This window comes from Ahaetulla prasina, chromosome 10 (genome assembly GCF_028640845.1).
Source record: "Ahaetulla prasina isolate Xishuangbanna chromosome 10, ASM2864084v1, whole genome shotgun sequence".
Taxonomy (NCBI): Eukaryota; Metazoa; Chordata; class Lepidosauria; order Squamata; family Colubridae; genus Ahaetulla; species Ahaetulla prasina.
The window spans coordinates 32940661-32957627 of NC_080548.1; the positions used below are offsets into that span (position 1 = coordinate 32940661).

The following is a 16967-nucleotide window of genomic DNA, read 5'->3' on the forward strand; positions in this document are numbered from 1 at the left end:
GCGTGGAGAAAACCCGCGAAGCTTTTATTAAAATAAGCGGCCACAGTTCCCATTGGGTAGAAGGCGAAGGGGCGTAACCTTATTTTCCCTACCGGTCTTTAAGAAAAGTGACAAGGTTAAAGAGCCGAAGGGACAGCAAAGCAAAGCACGTGCGAAGAACAAGACACGTGCCTTAAAAAAGAAAAGCTGCCCAGTGGTGAAACGCAGTTCTGTGGGCGTGGCTTGGTGGGGGGCTGGTAATGTGACTAGGTGGCCGCGGTCAACCTTTTTTTTAACTTTTAAAAGCATTTTTTCAGCGGAAGAAAAAAATGCTTTTAGAAGTTTTTTAAAAAAAACCTCCTATGATCACGTGGCTCAGCTGGCCGGGGCAGGGATTTTTGCTACCGGTTCTCCAAACCACCCGCCACCATTGCTACCAGATCGGGTGATCCTGTCTAAATCAGGAGCATTTCACCCCAGGAACTGCTGCCCCCAATTTTTACACGCTATAGAGCCAAGGCATGCACAGTTAGCGCTTATTGTATCTAAATGATATTTATTAATTGCTTTGATTGTAAGTTGTTATAAATTTTGGCCTAAATTGTGGTTTTAACCTAAGTAAGTAAGGTAGGTAGGTAGATAGACAAATTCAAGATTTCTGTAAGTAGGAATTCACAATATAAAATCTTTATGAGATGGTTTTATTAAAACAAGTTGGATGTTTTACAGGTTGGATGTTTTGGTGCTGAAGAGGCCATAAAGTGCTATGGAAGAGGGTTTGGGAAACAGCTGGGCATGGTGCTCCACTGGCGGCAGCTCTTCTGCTGAAGTCACTTCATAAGACGATTGCAAGATTGTCCCTCACCCAAGCAGTCACCCACAGTGCTGGGAAAAATAGGCAGCAGGAAGAATCTCGTAGACGCGCGAAGAAAATAAACCTTCCTCAGGAGCAAATCTGTACAAAGCCTTGACGGTGCACGGTTGGGAGGCAACCGGCTAAGTGAAAAAAAGAGGGAAGAAGAAAACGTAACCAAGCCCCCCTAATCACACCCCACTCTTGTTCTCCGCCCTGCTAAGCTTCTACAAGTTTGCCCAGGAAACGCAAGTTGACGATTCTGAGCTGCTCTTCTGGGTTCATGCGGACGATGCCGTCTTCCCCATCAGTGCTCAGCAACACCCCCGTCGCTTCGCGGTCTTCTCCCAAGAGGACTTTGACCTGTAAGAGAGGAGAAAACTCAGAACTACTTGGCTAAAAAGTGAGGCTACTTCGAGCGTTTTACTCAAAGGCAGACCCAGCGAGGAGCAGCCACAGGTAATTAGATTAGATTAGATTAGATTAGATTAGATTAGATAGATAGATAGATAGATAGATAGATAGATAGATAGATAGATAGATAGATAGATAGATAGACAGACAGACAGATAGATTTGAGTGAATGGCTGGATGGTAGATTAGATAAGTGATAGATAAATAGATCAAGTTGAGTGGATGGATTGATGGAAGATTAGATAGAGAGAGAGAGATAGACAGGTGGATGGATGGATTAAAGATAAGATAAGATAGATAGATGATAGATAGATAGATAGATAGATAGATAGATAGATAGATAGATAGATAGATAGATAGATAGATAGATAGATAGATAGATAGATAGAGTGGATGGATGGATGATGGTAATTAGATTAGACAGATGATAGACAGACGAAGTTGGATGGATGGTAAAGTTAGACAGACACAGTCAGGCAGAGAAGGCTGCCTGGTGGAGAAAGCTTTGACCTACCTTATCGTTCTTGGCTGGTGTCACAGGTTCCAGGTGTTCGCTTGAAATGCTGACTACCTTTTCACATTTCTTAACATAGACTGAACACATCCCACCCTAGCAGGGCAAACAAGGGAGGGAAGAATGGGAGGGGAGGTGGGAAAAGGAAGAAAAGCACCCAGGTGACAAACTGGAAACGTCAACCGCAGGAAAGCTGACATAACTCTGGTGACAAGAGAATAATCCCTCCCTGGCTGTGTGGGAGCCAATCCCTCTCCTTGCTCAACATGAAACGGCAGCCATAAAGACGGACCAGAACTAGGAAGAACCCTACGAGGGGTAGTTGCTAAGATACAGCCAGCCTTCCTTGGGATCTTCCTGAGCTGCCACTACATTGTTCCTTCTGGATTACAGGTAGTCCTCGATTTACAAGCATTCATTTAGTGACCATTCGAAGTTACAACAGCACTCGAAAAAAGGGATTTATGACTGTTTTTCACATTTATGACCGCTGTAGCTAGCACCTTGGCAGTCACGTGATCAAAATCTGGAGGTTTGGTCCCTGTCATGCATGTATTCAGGACCGTCGCAGTGTCCCGCGATCACGTGGATCCCCTTTTGCGACCTTCTGACAAGCAAGGTCAATGGGGAAGCCGGATTCACTTAACAACTGTGTTATTAACTTACTTGCAGGATTCGCTTAAGAATGGCAAGATAAAATGTGGCAAAATTCACTTCGCTTGCTCGTTCAACACTGGAAATGTTGGGCTCAATGGGGGCCGTAAGTCAAGGACTACCTGCAGTGGAATGGCCAACCCTCAACTCAGAAGAAGTAACCAGAGCCAAAGACAGGACCCACCTCTACTCAAGGTCTTCCTTTCTAGGTTTTCTGTTTTCGACTCTTGCCGGAGAAAAGAGCCAACTCTTTGGCCAACCCTTTCATACCCGTGTCTATTTCCTGGTCACCCCGTGCGAATGGCCTCCTCTGTCCAGCCACTTACATTCACGCTGCGGATGACTCCGGTCTTCCCCACCACATGGCTGTCCAGGTATGTGTCATGCACTGTGACTTCGATATCAGTGGTGACCCAATCGCTGGAGCTCTGTTCAATTCCAGAGCCAGGAGTGTGAGGGTTGTAACCTCCTGGGGAAGGAGCCCCTGGGGTCATAGGGCTATAGCCCACTGGGCTGGGGCTGGGGCTAGCCTGAAGAGAGAGAGAGAGAGAGAGAGAGATGGAGAGACACTCCATAAGAAAAATCAGGGCTGGTTCCAGGCAGTTGCTTGGCTGTGGCAGGTGACAGGAAGAGAAGCAACCTGATTCCCACCTTTTCAGACTCTGGTTCAGAGGTGAAATGCTCCTGGTTCGGACTGGATCACGCAATCCGGTAGCGATGGCAGCAGGTGGTTCAGAGAACCGGTAGCAAAAATCCCTGCCCCCTCCCCGCAAGCCCAGCTGAGCCGCGCAATCATCAGAGATTTTTTTTTTTACTTTTAAAAGCGTTTTTTCTTCGGCTGAAAAAATGCTTTTAAAAGTAAAAAAAAAACACCTCTGATGATCACGCGTCTCAGCTGGGATTGTCAGAGCCTTTTAAAAGCATTTTTCCTACCTCTTTGGCCGAAGAGGTTGTAGAAAAAATGCTTCTAAAAGTAAAAAAAAAAAAAAGTTGGCCACACCCAGCCAGTCACATTATCCCCCCCCCCAAGCCACACCCACAGAACTAGTAGTAACAAATTTTACATTTCATCACTGCTCTGGTTAGACTTTTACTCAACCCACATGTCACTTTATGTTCTTGGAGAAGCAGCACTGAAGCCTTTTCAAATGCTGTTTCTTTTTCTAATTTTAAAAAGAGTCATCTCCTTTACAGAATAAAGTAAAATATTAAAAATTAAACAGTTTAAAAAGAGTTAAAAATTTAGATGAGCCCCTTGGGCTCCTGAGGTGAGGCTCTGGAGCTGTTTTAAAGACAGCGAGGGAGGGAGGTTCCATTGGTTGGCTCCATCAAGCGTACCTGGTAAGCCATTGGCGAAGGAGTCGGGTGGTAGCTGGCCGGTGAGTGGGTGTTCTGGTAGCCCACAGGGCTGGGTGCCACTTGGTGGAAACTTTGAGGACTGGGACTCGGTTGGTAGGAGCCCTGAGGAGACGGGACGGCGTACGGAGAGAACTGGTCTGTGTTATACCTTTGCCAAGACAAAAGGGTTTGTTCAGAGCAGGTAGGACATCCAATGGCCGCCCCCCCCCCCCGCTCTAGTACAGTCTGAGAATCAGCAACTATAAAGGAGAACCTTTAAGATGGCCTCTCCAAAGGAGATCTATTTCTGAGCTTGGTGGTTTTCCTTCTCTTTTCTCTTTCTTTTCTTTCTTTCTCTCTTCCCTTCCCTTCTCTCTCTCTCTCTTTCTCCCTTTCCTTTCTTCCTTGTCATTTCATGACAGAACTAGGGAACATCATCAGGGCTAGCAGCAAACCCCACTCCTTTCTACCACTGATGTTACCCAAATGAAATGCCTCCAAGAAAACCACCAGACTCAGAAAGGACCAAGGACCCTACAGTCTTCCTCCTCTTCTTCTTCCCCTTCTCCTTCGCTTCACAAACTCCACTCCCTTCTAGCACTAACGATATTACCTAGTTAGGTCATGAAATACCTGCAAGAAAACCCCCAAGCTCTGAGAACCCCATAGAGCTCCTCCTCCTGCTGTCCTTCTCCTCCTCCCCACAAACCCCACTCCCTTCTAATACTGGTAAGGTTACCTACTTGGGTCATGAAACACCTGCAAAGAACGCACCAAGCTCAGAGAGTCCCAAGAAGCCCACATTTAACCGTGAGCCACAAATATCCTCCTCTATCAGGCTGTAGGAGGAGCGTTCCTTGAGTCTCTGCACGGGCCCTATCCTGAGTTAGCCAACCCTCTAACCCGTTGGCCAACCTCTAGCCAAGCGATCTCAGCGTTGGTGTACTTACATGGCCGGGGTTCCGGGTGTCTGAGGGTTGTAATGGAGGATTAACCTGCGGGGAAGAAGGGTCTGGATAGCCTGGAGTCTGGGGGTTGGGGGTTCCCCCATAGCCTTGGGGAGAAGGCGTGGGCTCGTCATCGAAACCGTAGTCAAATTCTTCTTCTGGCCTGTAGAAGAAGTCAAGTATCCAATTCAGCTCCTGTGCTTGGACTCCCCCAGTCCTGCCTACCTCCACTGGACCTGAAGTCCTACCTCGAAGGGGTGTTGGGATCCCAGGCGCCGCTCTGGGCGGGTGTCCGGCTGCCATCATGTAAGGGTGTTTGGGAACCATAGTGCGGCGTCCGGTTTCCTGAAAAACAGACATTTGTTATTTGTTACTGTTATTGTGTTAAACAACTTCCCCTTGCACTGCTACACACCACCTCCTCCTCCTCCTCCACAACAACAACATTCACCAAACCCAGCTGCTTTTCTGCCTGCCTTTTATAGGTGCTTGTTGTTGGGCAGGCTAGGGAGAGGTCTTAAAGGGGCAGGGCACCACCAGCTCAGATGCCAGCCAAGTTTCAGGCAGCCCACCCTCTCACACAATGTCCTCCAGTTAGGGAATTCAACAGCCTCCTTGTTCAGGCTAAGGGTGGAAGAGGCCTTCGGGGTAGCCAACAGGTCAGATATTAAGAAACCCAATTTTGACCCAGCTCCCCAAACACAACAAACCCTCTGAAGTTGACTCCTTTATTAGGAGCGCCAGCAGCCCTGGCAAAAAGTTTCTCTCTCACCGCAGACTAACTTGTCCGGCCGGCTGGGAGATGAATAGTTGTCAGCCACATCTATTCATCTCTGCCCCCTGCCTTTCATTCCCAGAGCTCAGGTGGGGCTTCACTAGCAGCGGTGGCTCTTCTGTCCCAAGGACTGGCCCATATATTTCCACTGTTCTCCTCTCCTCTGCCTTCTGCGCATTTGCGCGTGAGGCACTGGACCCAGATGTTCCTCCTCTTCCTCATCAGCCACCTCCAGACCTGGGGGCTGTTGACTCCCCATCTGAAGGCTGACCGACGGCCCAGGCTCCGCCTCTCTCTTTCTCTCTCTGCCAGCTCCATTCCTCTTCCCCCTCGGAGCTCCCCTCAGGTTGCCTTGATGCTGACACTGACTCCCACGCCTCCTCCTCCTCCTCCTCCTCCTCCGATTCTGCTGGAGGGGCTGGCGACCAACAGGCCACAACACCCACTGACCTCTCCCGCCAGACAGTTGAGTGTGCCACCCTCTTCCTCCTACTCACCATCGTGCTGGGTCCCATACATGGGTGTACGGGAGCCCGAGCCATACATAGGTGTCTGGGATCCATACATGGGGGTCCGTCCATAGCCAGAGGGCATGCCAGACGGCTTTTTGGGATCTCTGCAAAAGGAGGGCCGAATGAGTTGGGTCCGATAAAGCTGGCACATCATCCCCTTCGGCTTGGCTGGGTTCTGAGTCTAGCCCAGAGGGCCTCCGTTCCTACCCAGAGGAGATTTCTGAAACCAAGCACTCCCTCCCTCCCCATCTCAAATCTGGCTCCCGGAGGCTCTTACACGATCGTCAGATGTTCCCGATCCACTGAGATGGTCTGGCATGTGGAGTGCAGCTCTACTCTGGCGGTGGATTCCGTGGCATCCTTGACCATCCCAATGTAGCCTGGAAAAGACGAGCACAGAGGTTCCACAGGGCAGGTGTTAAATGAGGGTTCAGCCTGGAATCTCTAGCAGCCGCAAATGAGCCGGGTCCAATTCCATTGATGCTTTTCTAACTCCTAGGAGAGGGGTGGGCAGTTATGAATCCTTACGACTTGTGAACTTCAGCTCCCAGAATTCCTGAGCCAGCTATGCTTTCTGGGAGTAGAAGTTCACAGGTTGTAAAGGAGCCATAGTTGCCTACCTATCCTTCCAGGTGCTAACTTTAATTGAGAAGATTCCTCTGGGTAGGCACTAGTAGCAATATATCCGCTTAATTGGACCTTCACATTGGGACCTGGTCTTTCAAAAAAAAAACCAGTGATGACCTCTCACCTTTGTAAGACCCTCGGAAATCCGCACCGTCTGTCCAATGAGGTCGTTATCCCTGCGCCCACGGCCTCGGTTCATCCGCCTTCAAAGTCCCTCTCTCGGCCCCGGTCCTCTTGTGAAGAAGAAGACAGGGACTTGCGCCTATGCTGTGATTACCGCCCGGCTAAGCGCCATTACGGTGCGGAATCGCTACCCCTGCCGCTCATCCGGAGCTACTGGAAAGGTTGCGGGAGGCCACGATCTTCACCAAGCTCGATCTCCGGGGCCTACAACCTGGTGCGGATACGAGAAGGAGGCGAATGGAAGGCGGCATTCGGCACCGATACGGACACTACGAATACACTGTCATGCCATTTGGGTTGACCAATGCTCCCGCCGCTTTTCAGCACTTCATGAGCAGCGTGTTCCGAGACATGTTGGATCGGTTCGTGGTTATCTACCTGACGACATCCTGATTTACTCCCGGTCCAGGAAAGCCACCTTCGACACGCCAGTCTGGTTCTGCAACGCTTGCGGGAGCAACAACTCAATCGAGCTGGAGAAATCGTCTTCTTCCGGACTTCCATAGAATTCCTCGGCATATCATCTCGCCCGAGGGCATAGCCATGGACCCATGTAAAGTAGAAGCTTTGTGTAGCTGGGAAGCCCTCGTCGGGTGAAGGATGTTCAGCGCCTACTGGGCTTCGCCAACTACTACCGGACCTTCATCCCGGCTTCGCCACACTGACAGCTCCACTTACCCAGCTCCTCAGGAAGAAGGTTGCATTCCGTGGGGTCCCCGCAAGAAGCATTCACAGCCCTCAAGAAAGCCTTCACACGGAACCCGTCCTGAGGCATCCCGACCCGCCCGGCCTTTTGTGGTGGAAACGAGCGCGTCAATGTGGCTCTGGGAGCGGTGCTGCTACAGGCTCCGACGAATGGTGGCACACTTTTCCTCGCTTACTACTCCCGGAAACTCAACCCTTCCGAGCGCAACTACACTATCTGGGAAAAAGAGTTGCTGGCTATCAAGGCTGCATTCGAGGCTTGGCGACACCATCTGGAGGGGGCCCGACATCAGGTGGAGGTCCGAACGGACCATCGGAATCTCGAGCACCTCACCACAGCTCGGAAGTTAAACCAGCGGCAGATCCGGTGGTCGTTGTTTTTTGCCCGGTTCAACTTCCGCGTGACCTACATTCCCAGCGGTCACAACCGGAGGGCGGATGCCCTGTCCCGCAAGCCAGAGTACCTCTGCGCCAAGGACCCCCTTCCTCCACGGACAGTGCTGCCGGCAGAAGCCTTGGCCGCAGCACGGGAGCCAGTGGACTTGCGGGCCCAGGTGCGAGAGGCGCAGCGCCAGGACGCCTGGTCGCAGCAAAGGAGAGCGGAGGTGGGCCCCACGTCTCCTTGGACCTTGGAGGAGGACTTACTCAAGTTTCGGGGGCGATTATATGTGCCCACAGGACCACTCCGAGCCCTCGTCATGACCCAGTGCCACGACAACCCTGCAGCAGGACATTTTGGGTTCTTCAAGACCCTCCACCTGGTGACACGGACCTTTTGGTGGCCCCGAGTGCGGCATGATATACATGCCTACGTGACATCCTGCGTACCGTGCCGGCAAGCCAAGACCGCCACGGGGGCCCCTCCCGGGCTCCTCCAACCCTTGCCGACACCCGACAGACCCTGGGGGGCGATCTCTATGGATTTCCTGACAGACCTGCCGCCGTCCTCTGGGTTCACCACGGTGCTGGTGGTGGTGGACATGCTCACCAAGATGGCACACTTCATCCCATGCCGCGGACTGCCCACAGCCGCAAAAACGGCCCGTCTCTTTCTGCAGCACATCTTCCGCCTCCATGGTCTACCGGACAGGGTGGTTTCGGACCCGCGAGTTCAGTTCACAGCCCGCTTCTGGAAGAGCCTGATGGCCGCGTTGGAGATGCAGGTATGTCTGCCGCCATCGCACCACCCGGAGACCGACGGGGGTACAGAGAAGGTCATCGGTATACTGGAACAGTATCTCCGTTGCTTCATCAACCAGCAACAGGACAACTGGGCCGACTACCTGTCTCTGGCGGAGTTTGCTTTTAACAACTCTCAGCACACCTCTACTCAGATGACCCCGTTCTTTGCCAATGTGGGTACCATCCGCGGCTCTTCCTCTGGCACCACCGGACTCTCCTGTTCCCACGCAGACCTTCCTGACGGAATTGCATGCGGTCCAACAGTTGGTACGCCAGCAGCTGAATCGGGCAAAGGAGGACTACAAACGGTCCGCTGACCGCTCCCGACGGGCAACGCCCCGCTGGCAGTTGGAGACCGGTGTGGCTCTCCACCAAACACCTCCCGTCCGACCGCCGGTAAAGAAGTTGGACCACCGATTCATCGGCCCGTTCCCTGTCGAGGCAGTCATCAACCCGGTAGCCTACCGACTGACCCTGCCACGATCCATGCGGATCCACCCGTTTTCACCGGTCCCTTCTGGTTCCTGAGGCCACACGAGTCCCGCCGGTGCCCAACAGCACCCGTCACTGTCGCCGAGGACGGGTCGGAGGAATACGAAGTCCACAGCGTCGAGACTCTCGCTGGCTAAAGGGTCGCTTCCAATATTTGATCGCGTGGAAGGGATACGGGACTGATTTCTCCTGGGTAGATGCCTCCGACGCTCATGCCCCTGACCTGGTGCAGGCCTTCCATGAGCAGAACCCAGCCCGACCGCATCCCGATCGTCAGCCCGGGGAAGGGCCCTGCGGTGAGGATAGTGTTGTGACCCAGGTTCCTGGACCCAGACTCCTGGACTCGGATGATTCAGAAAATGAGGGAGAAGACCTGGCAAGCCCTGCTTCTCTTGAGCCCTCTCCTCCTGGCACCCACTCAAAGGGAGGGGCCGGCACAACCTGATTCTCCCGGCCTTCTTCTGATTTGGCAACGCCCCAAGAACAGTTTTGGAGGGACGCAAGATTACGAAGGCTTGATCGTGCGCAGCAGCGGAAGAGTTGGGACAAAGCCAAGTCATAATTGTCATGCAGTGACATCTGCAGAGACTATAAATAGGAGGCGGGACTTCCTGGTTTTTTGTCTCGGACAAAGCAATGAATTTGGCGCGAGCTAACTATTTCATGGAGGGAAGAATATATTCGTGAGTAATTCTGGCCTTATCTATAATTTCCTCGTTATCTCCAGAAACTTGGCAGGCCCGTGGGTAGACGTGGCCAGGACATGTATCTATGTAAATAAAAGGGAAAAAAAAGGAAGGCCTCTGACGGACTCTTTGCTGGGAGTATTGGGGGAAGGGAAACAGAACACCGGTAGCGATGGCAGCAGGTGGTTCAGAGAACCGGTAGCAAAAATCCCTGCCCCCTCCCCGCAAGCCCAGCTGAGCCGCGCAATCATCAGAGATTTTTTTTTTTTACTTTTAAAAGCGTTTTTTCTTCAGCTGAAAAAATGCTTTTAAAAGTAAAAAAAAAACACCTCTGATGATCACGCGTCTCAGCTGGGATTGTCAGAGCCTTTTAAAAGCATTTTTCCTACCTCTTTGGCCGAAGAGGTTGTAGAAAAAATGCTTCTAAAAGTAAAAAAAAAAAAAAAAAGTTGGCCACGCCCAGCCAGTCACATTACTGCCCCCCACCAAGCCACACCCACAGAACTAGTAGTAACAAATTTTACATTTCATCACTGCTCTGGTTAGACTTTTACTCAACCCACATGTCACTTTATGTTCTTGGAGAAGCAGCACTGAAGCCTTTTCAAATGCTGTTTCTTTTTCTAATTTTAAAAAGAGTCATCTCCTTTACAGAATAAAGTAAAATATTAAAAATTAAACAGTTTAAAAAGAGTTAAAAATTTAGATGAGCCCCTTGGGCTCCTGAGGTGAGGCTCTGGAGCTGTTTTAAAGACAGCGAGGGAGGGAGGTTCCATTGGTTGGCTCCATCAAGCGTACCTGGTAAGCCATTGGCGAAGGAGTCGGGTGGTAGCTGGCCGGTGAGTGGGTGTTCTGGTAGCCCACAGGGCTGGGTGCCACTTGGTGGAAACTTTGAGGACTGGGACTCGGTTGGTAGGAGCCCTGAGGAGACGGGACGGCGTACGGAGAGAACTGGTCTGTGTTATACCTTTGCCAAGACAAAAGGGTTTGTTCAGAGCAGGTAGGACATCCAATGGCCGCCCCCCCCCCCCCGCTCTAGTACAGTCTGAGAATCAGCAACTATAAAGGAGAACCTTTAGGATGGCCTCTCCAAAGGAGATCTATTTCTGAGCTTGGTGGTTTTCCTTCTCTTTTCTCTTTCTTTTCTTTCTTTCTCTCTTCCTTCCTTCTCTCTCTCTCTCTTTCTCCCTTTCCTTTCTTCCTTGTCATTTCATGACAGAACTAGGGAACATCATCAGGGCTAGCAGCAAACCCCACTCCTTTCTACCACTGATGTTACCCAAATGAAATGCCTCCAAGAAAACCACCAGACTCAGAAAGGACCAAGGACCCTACAGTCTTCCTCCTCTTCTTCTTCCCCTTCTCCTTCGCTTCACAAACTCCACTCCCTTCTAGCACTAACGATATTACCTAGTTAGGTCATGAAATACCTGCAAGAAAACCCCCAAGCTCTGAGAACCCCATAGAGCTCCTCCTCCTGCTGTCCTTCTCCTCCTCCCCACAAACCCCACTCCCTTCTAATACTGGTAAGGTTACCTACTTGGGTCATGAAACACCTGCAAAGAACGCACCAAGCTCAGAGAGTCCCAAGAAGCCCACATTTAACCGTGAGCCACAAATATCCTCCTCTATCAGGCTGTAGGAGGAGCGTTCCTTGAGTCTCTGCACGGGCCCTATCCTGAGTTAGCCAACCCTCTAACCCGTTGGCCAACCTCTAGCCAAGCGATCTCAGCGTTGGTGTACTTACATGGCCGGGGTTCCGGGTGTCTGAGGGTTGTACGGAGGATTAACCTGCGGGGAAGAAGGGTCTGGATAGCCTGGAGTCTGGGGGTTGGGGGTTCCCCCATAGCCTTGGGGAGAAGGCGTGGGCTCGTCATCGAAACCGTAGTCAAATTCTTCTTCTGGCCTGTAGAAGAAGTCAAGTATCCAATTCAGCTCCTGTGCTTGGACTCCCCCAGTCCTGCCTACCTCCACTGGACCTGAAGTCCTACCTCGAAGGGGTGTTGGGATCCCAGGCGCCGCTCTGGGCGGGTGTCCGGCTGCCATCATGTAAGGGTGTTTGGGAACCATAGTGCGGCGTCCGGTTTCCTGAAAAACAGACATTTGTTATTTGTTACTGTTATTGTGTTAAACAACTTCCCCTTGCACTGCTACACACCACCTCCTCCTCCTCCTCCACAACAACAACATTCACCAAACCCAGCTGCTTTTCTGCCTGCCTTTTATAGGTGCTTGTTGTTGGGCAGGCTAGGGAGAGGTCTTAAAGGGGCAGGGCACCACCAGCTCAGATGCCAGCCAAGTTTCAGGCAGCCCACCCTCTCACACAATGTCCTCCAGTTAGGGAATTCAACAGCCTCCTTGTTCAGGCTAAGGGTGGAAGAGGCCTTCGGGGTAGCCAACAGGTCAGATATTAAGAAACCCAATTTTGACCCAGCTCCCCAAACACAACAAACCCTCTGAAGTTGACTCCTTTATTAGGAGCGCCAGCAGCCCTGGCAAAAAGTTTCTCTCTCACCGCAGACTAACTTGTCCGGCCGGCTGGGAGATGAATAGTTGTCAGCCACATCTATTCATCTCTGCCCCCTGCCTTTCATTCCCAGAGCTCAGGTGGGGCTTCACTAGCAGCGGTGGCTCTTCTGTCCCAAGGACTGGCCCATATATTTCCACTGTTCTCCTCTCCTCTGCCTTCTGCGCATTTGCGCGTGAGGCACTGGACCCAGATGTTCCTCCTCTTCCTCATCAGCCACCTCCAGACCTGGGGGCTGTTGACTCCCCATCTGAAGGCTGACCGACGGCCCAGGCTCCGCCTCTCTCTTTCTCTCTCTGCCAGCTCCATTCCTCTTCCCCCTCGGAGCTCCCCTCAGGTTGCCTTGATGCTGACACTGACTCCCACGCCTCCTCCTCCTCCTCCTCCTCCTCCGATTCTGCTGGAGGGGCTGGCGACCAACAGGCCACAACACCCACTGACCTCTCCCGGCCAGACAGATGAGTGTGCCAACCTCTTTCTCCTACTCACCATCGTGCTGGGTCCCATACATGGGTGTGCGGGAGCCCGAGCCATACATAGGTGTCTGGGATCCATACATGGGGGTCCGTCCATAGCCAGAGGGCATGCCAGACGGCTTTTTGGAATCTCTGCAAAAAGGAGGGACGCGAATGAGTTGGGTCCGATAAAGCTGGCACATCATCCCCTTCGGCTTGGCTGGGTTCTGAGTCTAGCCCAGAGGGCCTCCGTTCCTACCCAGAGGAGATTTCTGAAACCAAGCACTCCCTCCCTCCCCATCTCAAATCTGGCTCCCGGAGGCTCTTACACGATCGTCAGATGTTCCCGATCCACTGAGATGGTCTGGCATGTGGAGTGCAGCTCTACTCTGGCGGTGGATTCCGTGGCATCCTTGACCATCCCAATGTAGCCTGGAAAAGACGAGCACAGAGGTTCCACAGGGCAGGTGTTAAATGAGGGTTCAGCCTGGAATCTCTAGCAGCCGCAAATGAGCCGGGTCCAATTCCATTGATGCTTTTCTAACTCCTAGGAGAGGGGTGGGCAGTTATGAATCCTTTACGACTTGTGAACTTCAGCTCCCAGAATTCCTGAGCCAGCTATGCTTTCTGGGAGTTGAAGTTCACAGGTTGTAAAGGAGCCATAGTTGCCTACCTATCCTTCCAGGTGCTAACTTTAATTGAGAAGATTCCTCTGGGTAGGCACTAGTAGCAATATATCCGCTTAATTGGACCTTCACATTGGGACCTGGTCTTTCAAAAAAAAAAAAAAAAACCAGTGATGACCTCTCACCTTTGTAAGACCCTCGGGAAATCCGCACCGTCTGTCCAATGAGGTCGTTATCCCTGCGCCCACGGCCTCGGTTCATTCCGCCCCCGCCAAAGCCGCCCCGTGGTCCTGCAGAAGGTAAAAGGAGGTGTGCAAAGGGGCAGGACCTCCCCAGGGGGCTCTCTGGGGGGGAGGGGCTATGTGCATGGCGGCCCTTTGCTGAAGACAGGCGTGGGTGCCCCTCCAGAGTGCCACAGTCTTCCTGCTGGGGTAGCCCACCTAATGCCTTTCCACCTGTCCTCCTGGGAGGACACTGCCGTTTGATGGGTCCTGCCAATCTCAGAAGGGCAGAACCTATGTTGTAACTCCTGGGGTAGGACCTTGGTGTAGAGGCCGGGCGTCTACTGGAGACTGAGTTCAAAGGGTGTGGAGGACTGGGCTGTGGCGGTCTCTGAATCATATTCTGAAGTCAATTTCAGTCCTCTTTAGCCCACCTCCTCAGGCTAGGAAGGACCGATTACTGGCGGCTTCTTCCCTTTCTACTGGCTGCTGCAATTCCTGCCCTCCCAGTGAGGGGGAAGGATGGTGGGGGACCTCCCCTCCCCCACAAGACCCCAGATGGCTCCCTCCTTCTACCCACCTCCAGAGCTGGGATGCATAGGGCTGTTCATCCGGGGACTCATGGGCACAAAGCCACCAGCCGTGACGTTGGTGACATCCCGGGGCTGCCAAAAGGAAGTTGAGTTTGGTCTAGTGATGAAGGCACCAGGATAGAAAGCAGGAGACCGTGAGTTCGAGTCCCGCCTTAAATATAAAAGGTGGCTGGCTGACTTTGGGCCAATCACTTGGAAATGATGAGTTCAAGTCCTGCCTTAGGCATGATAGTCAGTTGGGTGACTTTGGGCCAATCACCAGGAGGCGGTGAATTCTAGTCCTGCCTTAGGGATGAAAGTCAGCAGGGTGACTTTGTGTCAGTCCCTCTCTCAGCACAACCCACCTCACAGGGTTGTTGTTATGGGACAAATAGGAGGAGGAAGGTGTATTGGGTATGTTGGCCACCTTGAGTTATTTGTTAAAATAATGAAGGCAATCAATCAATACGTGGACTTAACCAACAGCTTGCCTAGGCCCTCCCTCCTTCCCTCTCCCCCACCCCACATTCATCCAAGCCCCTAGAGAAGGACCGGATCTAGCCAGTTCCAGGCCAGTTATGGGAAAGCCAAGAGGGCTGGTCTGGGATGAAGCTTTCCTCCCAGGAGTTCCCTTTATGGACCCGCAAAAGAACGGGCACCCTCGCCTCTCCCACGCATCGCTCAGGGCCAGAGGGGGAAGGGGCTGCCTCACCTTGGAGCCCCCCGCCAGAATCAAGTGCTTCGTCTTGCAGACGAACATCCCTCCGTTCTCCACCAGCTTCTTACAGTGCAGGAAAGCAAAGCCCCGAAAGAGGTGCCGAATCTCCCCCTCGCGGCCCTGGAAGGAGACAGAGGAGCGACAAGTCACAACTACTCCTGGACTTACAACCCAGTTCCTCCGGCAACCACTCCAGAGTTACATCAACCCCGAAAAAACAACAACAACGGCACAGAACAAGTCCTCGCACTTATAACCACTGCAGGGTCCCCAGAGTCAGGTGATCAGAATTCGGGCACTTGTGCCCTTCACACCACAGGGATAACAGAATAAAAGAGCTGGAAGGGACCTGAGGTCCTCTAGTCCAGCCCCCTGCTCAAGTAGGAAACGCTGTATCATTAGAGACAAGTGGCTGTCCAGTCTCTTCTTTAAAACCTTCCAGTGTTGGAGCCCCCACAACTTCTGGTGGCCAGCTGTTCCACTGATCGGTTGTCCTCACTGTTAGGAAGTTTCTCCTTAGTTCCAGGTTGCTTCTCTCCTTGAATAGTTTCCATCCATTATTTCTCGTCCTTTGGAGCTCTGGAGAATAGGTGGACCCCTTCCTCTTTGCGGCAGCCCCTCAAATACTGGAATACTGCTACCATGTCGCCCCCAGTTCCTCTTCCCATTAAAGGGATGAAGGCAGCCAGTGAGACACATTTCTCCCCTTGCTGTGCAGACACAGCTCAGCGCCCAACCTCGTGCGTGGATGGCTCACCGAATGAGACCCTTCGATGACCTTCACAATGTCCTTCACATGGATGTTGTTCTGCTCCGAGTCCAGGGAGACCGCAAAGCGATTGTCCTTCTTCCGATTCACCGCCTGGTGCCGCACAGTCACCAGTTGGTTGTTCATGCTCAGGACCTGAATGAGGAGGAGGAGGAGGAGAGACCCAGGCTGAGAGCCAGGCGGCGGAAGAGGACCCCAGGGGGTGCCCTGTCACATCCCCCGGGTGCCACAGGATCATAGATCTGAAGGAGAGCTCAGCTGATGGACCCAAGGCTCTGCCTTGCACAAACAATGGAGCAGAAAAAGGAATTCTGCACGATTTCTTAATTAAATTTATAGGCTGCCCATCTTGCTCTGCAAAGCCACTACCGTACCTAACCTTAATCGTGTCCCTTGGTATCTCTGCAGGTTTTCCCAAGCTGATACTTTCTGGCTTGGGGGTGGAAGGGAGCTGAGACCCTACACTTCTGGAGGGCGTTGTTATTATTATTATTATTATTTCAGAGATGCCAAGTTTTCAATTGGGAGCCTTCTCTGTGACCATGAGAGCTTGCCCCCTTCCCATGTGCAGGATGACTTGTCTTTTTTATTTATTTATTTACATTTATATCCCGCCCTTCTCCGAAGACTCAGGGCAGCTTACAGTGTGTAAGGCAATAGTCTCATTCTATTTGTATATTTACAAAGTCAACTTATTGCCCCCCCAACAATCTGGGTCCTCATTTTACCTAGGATGGAAGGCTGAGTCAACCTTGGGCCTGGTGGGACTAGAACCTGCAGTAATTGCAGGCTGCTGTGTTTTAATAACAGGCTATCTTACAGCCTGAGCCACCACGGCCCCTTAAACAAGAGCAACTATCATTTTAAAAAGCTTATTTTCAAAACAGTGTTTCTCAAGCTTAGCCATTTTAAGAAGGGTGGACTTCAACTCCCAGAATTCCCCAGCCAGCTATGCTGGGGTTTTTTCTTAAAATGGCCAAGCTTGAAAAATACTGCTTTAAGGTCTTGTCAGGATTTAGTGTCACAATTCTTGTTTTTATGGCACTGGATATTTGGAAATTAGGCTCATGCCAAACTGGGTAGAGGGTCCGATGACACCGCCTCCCCCCACCCAGCCATGTTTTGGGGATTCTTTACCATAACAGTCTTAAATCAAGAGCAGTCAAAGGGTCAGGGGGGTTGCAGTTTCTGAATCTGAACCCTTCACATTCTGGAGGT

At 51.8% G+C, this 16967-nt stretch overlaps 1 protein-coding gene across 1 annotated transcript in view; it reads right to left on the minus strand.

Annotated features, from left to right (window-relative positions):
* Positions 1 to 664: 664 nt before the first annotated feature.
* SUPT5H (SPT5 homolog, DSIF elongation factor subunit) overlaps positions 665 to 16967 on the minus strand; it is a 30739-nt gene continuing 14436 nt past the window's right edge. The window contains exons 19-30 of the mRNA XM_058196044.1: positions 15738 to 15884; positions 14975 to 15100; positions 14271 to 14355; positions 13655 to 13759; positions 13173 to 13275; positions 12878 to 12996; positions 11853 to 11949; positions 11609 to 11767; positions 10660 to 10828; positions 2741 to 2944; positions 1761 to 1856; positions 665 to 1195 (exon numbers count right to left, since the gene is read on the minus strand). Of these exons, the coding sequence (XP_058052027.1) occupies positions 1052 to 1195; positions 1761 to 1856; positions 2741 to 2944; positions 10660 to 10828; positions 11609 to 11767; positions 11853 to 11949; positions 12878 to 12996; positions 13173 to 13275; positions 13655 to 13759; positions 14271 to 14355; positions 14975 to 15100; positions 15738 to 15884 (1554 nt within the window). The 3' untranslated portion in view covers positions 665 to 1051. The remainder of the gene's footprint in view (positions 1196 to 1760; positions 1857 to 2740; positions 2945 to 10659; positions 10829 to 11608; positions 11768 to 11852; positions 11950 to 12877; positions 12997 to 13172; positions 13276 to 13654; positions 13760 to 14270; positions 14356 to 14974; positions 15101 to 15737; positions 15885 to 16967) is intronic.